Here is a 6,252-nt window from a genome sequence, read left to right on the forward strand (position 1 = left end):
TGTATCTGAATTGGAATTTGAACTCATGTCACCCTGACTTGTTGGCCAGCTCTCTGTATCACGTTACTTCTAGTGACCACATGATTGATTTTCATCATCCCCATGGTTGTTATTTCTTCTTAGGGGAAGCTACTTGTTTCCAAAATGGCCAAATGTGCCACACATATACATACTTTGTTGCTTAATAAATATTTTATTTAAAAGATTATTATATTAAGTATATTAATTATATGTAATGTATTATCTAGTATAAACAATAGTATAATTAATTATATTGTGATAATTATTAACATTAATTTAAATATATTCTATTATTATAAATATATATATATATAATGTTTTATTAAAACTTGAGAGAGTTTAAAAAACAATGCATTTTTAATGGAAGAAAACATTTCAAACTCTAAACTCGTTATTTTCCTAAAAGGCCACTAGAGGGAAGCATGACAAAAATAAAGTGAACCAGCATCCTGGAACTTTCTTGGGAAGGAGGGAACCAGCACCTAATTTCTTGTTAAGCATTTATCTCATTGTTATTGACACCTTTGGACATCATTTCTGAAAACATCCTTCCATTCTTCCCTACCCAACAAGTCTTCCCTTATAACAAATATGGAAAAAAGCAGCCCAGACAAAGCAACCAGCCCAGCAAGGACATCTGATAGTACATGCTATATAGCTCACAACCACAGAAGAGAACTCCACCTCTTCAAAGAAGGGAGGGAGATCCTGCATCCACTTTATACCAAGTATATTAGTGCAAAATCTGAACCCACAGGTTCTTCCCTTTCTGTACACTCGTCAAAAGGTCGCACCCTTTTTCTTAAGGAAATCAGAGATACCTGGACACAAGTAGATGAGCATGGGTAAGGGAAGAAAGGGAATAAACATTTATAAAGAGCCTTCTGAGTGCCAGGTAGTGTGCAAGTATTTTTTACAAGTATTTACAAGTATTATTTCACTCAAGCTTCACACCAACTCGGTGAACTGGTGGTAGTTCAGCATTTTCAGTCCTGTCCAACTCTTCATGACCCCATTTGGGGCTTTCTTGGCAAAGACAGTAGAATGGTTTGTCATTTCCTTCTTCAACTCATTTTATAGATGAGGAAACTGAGGCAAACAGGGTGAAGTGACTTGTCCAGGGACACACTGCTTGTAAGTGTCTGAGGCCAGATTCGAACTCAAGGAAGATTAGTCTTCCTGACTCCAGGCCCAATGCTCTATCCACTGTGTCACCCTATGAGGTTGATGCTATTATTAGTCCCATTTTACAACTGAAGAAATTGAGGCAGCAGATGTTTAGTGACTTGCCCAGGGTTGCACAGCTAAGTAAGTGTCTGAGGCTAGATTTGAACCCAGGCCTTCCTTAGTCTAGGTCCAGTGTTCCATCCACTGCACCACCTAGCTGCAGGGTAGGGTAGATACAATATGATACATGATATTACTATGATACACGATATTAATATGATGCATCTCTTTATAATATAGGTTTGGTTCCACTAGCAATTACATCTTGGGCCCTGACCCTACATATGGCTCAGTGTGATGAGATCCAGCATCAGCATAGTAGCTAGTCTAATGCAGACTCAATCCCGACCTTAGCCTATGGACATTTCACATTTCTAAGCTCCTCTTTTCTCTCCCTTTGCCTTGACTTTTCCACTGTCTCCTTACCAGACCCTGGACAAGACTGTGGAGCACCTCGAGTCTGAAGTAAAGAACCTGCTTAAGCTGATGGATGGGTTAGCATGGAACTTGCCCCCAGAGCCTGGGAGCCCTGCTGAGAACTTCTTTGGAGATGGTGCGTGTCCCCAAGACGGCCCTGAAAGCCCTGGCTGCAGCTCAGCCTCCCATCTTTGTCCCAAGCACAGCTCCAGATGGAATTTAATGAGTCTCAAGGCTCTAGGGATAAAAAGGAAGAGGGATAAGAAATAATGAATAAGAAATAACAATAATAGCTAGCTTGTATACAGCACCTACTATGTACCAGGCATTGTGCTTTACAAATACCATCTCACTCGATCATCACAACCCTATGATGTCAGTTGTTGTCCTTTGTTCTCGAAGGCAACCAAAATGACATCACTATGTCGAGGTCAATGTACAATGTGTCCAACTGTGGCTGATCAGACTGATATGAGCTCAGAAGGCTCTACCACAGATCAGGAACAAAAAGTCCATATGAACATTTGGAATGGAGAGGTCTCTAAAGTTGAACATCTCATGTTTCTTTGTAGCTACCCCGAGTTAAGTGCTATTATTATACCCATTTTATAGTTGAGGAAACTGAGGCAAACCAAGGTTAAGTGACTTGCTCAGGGTCACACAGCTAGTAAGAGTTTGAGGCAGGTTTTGACCTTGAATTCTCCCAGCGCTTTTATCTACCGCACTACCTCAGGAAGTAGGAATAAGGAAGTTGGACAGTTTGGGTGTCTTTCAATGGGAGAATAAAAGGGGTAGGATCCATGGGTAAGATGAAACCCAAACAAAGCTAAAGCCCAAAGGGACCAGGATGATTTTAGGCCTTCATGATAAAAAAGATAAGATGATACCTTACCTCCCCTGAAGTTTTATCAACATTCTTCTCTCCCCTTCTCATTCTCAGTAGTGATGAATACCAAAGGCAAAAAACAGATCACATGAGAAATTCCAGCTTTTGGAAGAAAATGTGGTTCTCAGAATGTGAGATCTTTAGGGGTCTTAGTGTAAGCCAAAACACCTGGTTTGGCTTTGCTGGTGTCTAGAGAAGATTCCTAACCTGAGGAAGAAAGGTGGGAGCAAAAACTGAGTAGACTTTACTTTGTGTATGTGCCTTTACTTTTGTGTGCACATGTACACAAACACATGTACATTTATGCCATGCACATGTATTACATGGGGCTATAAATGCACATACTTTATATTCATGTAACACATACCTATCTTATATATGAAATTCCTTGTATATATCTTATATACACATATAACACAAATATGCTATGCTATTCTATACATATACAGTATACTCTACATATACATACTATATGCATACATTTCTGTGTCATGTGTGTAGTTTTAGACACATGGCATTGTGTCTATCTTATATATGAATATAAATAAACACATGTATTTGAGCAGAGGGAGTTGGTCAGGCCCTGTGATTTCACAGGGATGGATTATTCACTGGTGTGGAAACTCTTTTAGAAATGCAGAATAGGATCTTTCTTGTAATTTGTAGTCTGGAACTCTGAGAGGATCACATAGATGGCATGGGTCAGAAGCAGGACTTTAATCAGGGTCTTCTCAATACTGAAACCCAGCCTGTACCCACTCTGCCAAATTTCCTGTCATTGCCTTTACTTTTGTAAGCATTAACTCAAGCTCAAGGGTTGGGAGGGCACTGAGACGTTACCATTCCTGCTGTCAACAGGAGGAAAACTAGACATGGCTGGATCGTGCCATCTCTTCAGCTCTACTGATGTGCAAAGGGAACTCCTAGCAGTCAAGGAAGAGGATGCAGGGGGAGGGGAGATATGGTAAGCCTCAGGGGAGGATGAATCAGTCAGCATCATGCTCTGGTCTTGCTCCTACTAAGTGCCTTTCTTCATGCATTACCCCCTTTCCCCAATTCCCTGAAGCCTTAACTACCTTTCTGCCCTTGTATTCCTTCTGTAGCCAAGAGGTCCACTCAAAGACATCTCCCAGAGGAGACTGGGAATTTCTGGGGAAAGGTAGTTACATATGAAAACAGGTAGACAAGATCTGCTGCCCTTCTGACTCGACTTCCTTTTAGCAAACTCAGGTTTCAAACTGTGCCTGAAGAAGAAAGAGCTGGGTTCCCCATGCAGAAGAGCAGAGCAAAGGAGAAGGGCTAGGCAAACCTGGGACATGGGCAATGGATTTGAGCACCACCAGCTTCTTAGTGCTATGGTCATTTCCCATCCTCATGCTAGCCTCTTCTCTCAGACACCAGATTATCTCCTTCTTTCTCTTCCCTCCTTAACAAAAGCCTCCCTTAAGGGAAGATCTCTCATTAGTACCTTATACATTGGCATGAATTTTAAGACTTTTGTGAGTCCTCTCTTAGGAGATTTTGCAACTTAAGTATGATACTGAAATGAAAAGCTTTGAGCCCTAGGAGAAGGGTACCATTTGGGCCCTGGTGGGGGACAAGATTAGGGGGTTAATGGAAAGAAAGTTTCCAGTTTTCTGGCTATTCATCTTAACCCCACAATACACAGGAGTTGGAAGGGGGCCTCCCCAAAAGAGGAGCCTCTCCTTCCTTGCAAATGTAGATCCACCCTCTCATGCTCCCACCCACAGGCATTCTAGTCAGCTTTTCCTTCTGTGCCAGTGCTGCTTCCACCAACCATGAGACCTCCTTGTTTCTTACAGAATCCCTCTGAGGACCAAGAGGACCTGGGGCTGAGGGCAGCAGTGGCTCCACGGCTTTTTGGACAACTCATTCCCTGGGTGGCTGAGGCTGTCACGTAATAAATGTGTCTTGTACTGTGAATGCCAACTTGGAGACTCTTGCACTATTGCGACAAGCTGCATGTGTGATGCTTTCCTCTTTGTCTTTATCTCCATTTGCTTTGCTGGATCAGCCAGATTCACGTTCTCCTTATTGTTCAAGGAAATCATCTTCATCCTGGGAGTCTAGGACCCTGAAAATATAGTCTAAAGACCAAGGTTCAAATCCTGAATCTGCTCTGTACTACTTTTGTGACCTTTGGCACATGAACTTCTCTGGACCCATTTTCCTCAACTATAAAAATTATGGGATGAAGCTAGATATTCTCCAAATATGAATTTAACATCCAAATTCTCCATCCTTGTCATCAGGCATTCGTTGGAAGAGTCCATATTTTGTAGATAAGCAATTAAAAACTTGGAGGCATTAGGGACTCGACCCAGAATTACTTGAGACTTAGAGACTCAAATGCACTGTCCCTCTCCTTCCTAATACAACTAATCCCAAGCTAAATTAAGTCCAGAGTCAAGGGATTCTATATTGTGACTTGAACAGAAGTTGGAAGAGTCAGTAAGAAGGGTAGAGAGGAAATCTTGGAAGCCCCAGGCCCTCAGAAGAAGGGCTAAGAAACATTGGCACAAAGGGCTTCAGTAAGGAAAACTGCCTAGGAAAGGAGAGGAGGCAGGAGACCCTGGTGGGAGGAAAAGAGTGATCTGGGAAACAAACTGGCCCAAAAGAAAGCATTGAGTACCTCCAAGACAAGAAAACTCTGGGCACTTTTTTTTTCTTTTCCTTTTTTAAATGTTTGTTTATTTTTGGTTTTCAACATTCATTTCCACAAAATTTTGAGTTCCAAATTTTCTCCCCATCTCTCCTCTTCTCCCACCCCAAAACATTGTGCATTCTAATTATCCCTTCCCCCAATCTGCCCTCCCTTCTATCATACCCTCCCATCCCTTATCCCCACCTTCTCTCTTTTCTTGTAGGGCAAGATAGATTTCTATACCCCATTACCTGTATTTCTTATTTCCCAGTCGCATGCAAGAACAATTCTCAACATTCATTCCTAAAACTTTGAGTTTCAACTTTTCTCCCTTCCTCCCTCCCCACCCATCCCCACTGAGAAGGCAAGCAATTCAATACAGGCTATGTATGTGTACCTTTGCAAAAGACTTCCATAATTGTCATGTTGTGTAAGACTAAATATATTTCCCTTTATCCTATCCTGCCCCCCATTTATTCTATTCTCTCTTTTGATCTTGTCCCTCCCCAAAAGCGTTTACTTCTGATTACTCCCTCCTTCCATTTGCCCTCCCTTCTATCATCCCCCCAACCCCCACTTATCCCCTTCTCCCCTACTTTCCTGTAGTTTAAGATAGATTTTCATACCAAATTGAGTGTGCATGTTATTCTCTCCTTAAGCCAAATGTGATGAGAGTAAGCTTCACTTTTTCCCTCTCATCTCCCCCCTTTTGCCTCCATTAAAAAAGCTTTTCTTGCCTCTTTTATGAGAGATAGTTTGCCCCATTCCATTTCTCCCTTTCTCCTCCCAATATATTCCTCTCTCACCTCTTAATTTTATTTTTTTAGATATCATCTCTTCCTATTCAACACACCCTGTACCCTCTGTCTATATATGTGTGTATAATCAGTCCAACTACCCAAATACTGTGAAAAGTTTCAAGAGTTACAAATATGATCTTTCCATGTAGGAATGTAAATAGCTCAACTTAATAAAGTCCCTTAGAATTTCTCTTTCCTGTTTACCTTTTCATACTTCTCTTGACTCTTATGTTTGA

General features: G+C 41.4%; 1 protein-coding gene across 3 annotated transcripts in view; it reads left to right on the forward strand.

Moving 5' to 3' along the window:
• Positions 1-4,495, forward strand: part of PLAC9 (placenta associated 9) — a 28,938-nt gene extending 24,443 nt beyond the window's left edge. For 2 of the 3 annotated variants that reach the window (XM_072628033.1, XM_072628034.1), the window contains exons 3-5: positions 1,678-1,801; positions 3,410-3,515; positions 4,375-4,495. In XM_072628033.1, coding sequence (XP_072484134.1) covers positions 1,678-1,801; positions 3,410-3,515; position 4,375 — 231 coding nt within the window. In that variant the 3' untranslated portion in view covers positions 4,376-4,495. The remainder of the gene's footprint in view (positions 1-1,677; positions 1,802-3,409; positions 3,516-4,374) is intronic. The other variant, XM_072628035.1, reaches the window with a different exon arrangement.
• Positions 4,496-6,252: the final 1,757 nt, after the last annotated feature.

The sequence above is a fragment of the Notamacropus eugenii genome, chromosome 1 (genome assembly GCF_028372415.1).
Source record: "Notamacropus eugenii isolate mMacEug1 chromosome 1, mMacEug1.pri_v2, whole genome shotgun sequence".
Taxonomy (NCBI): Eukaryota; Metazoa; Chordata; class Mammalia; order Diprotodontia; family Macropodidae; genus Notamacropus; species Notamacropus eugenii.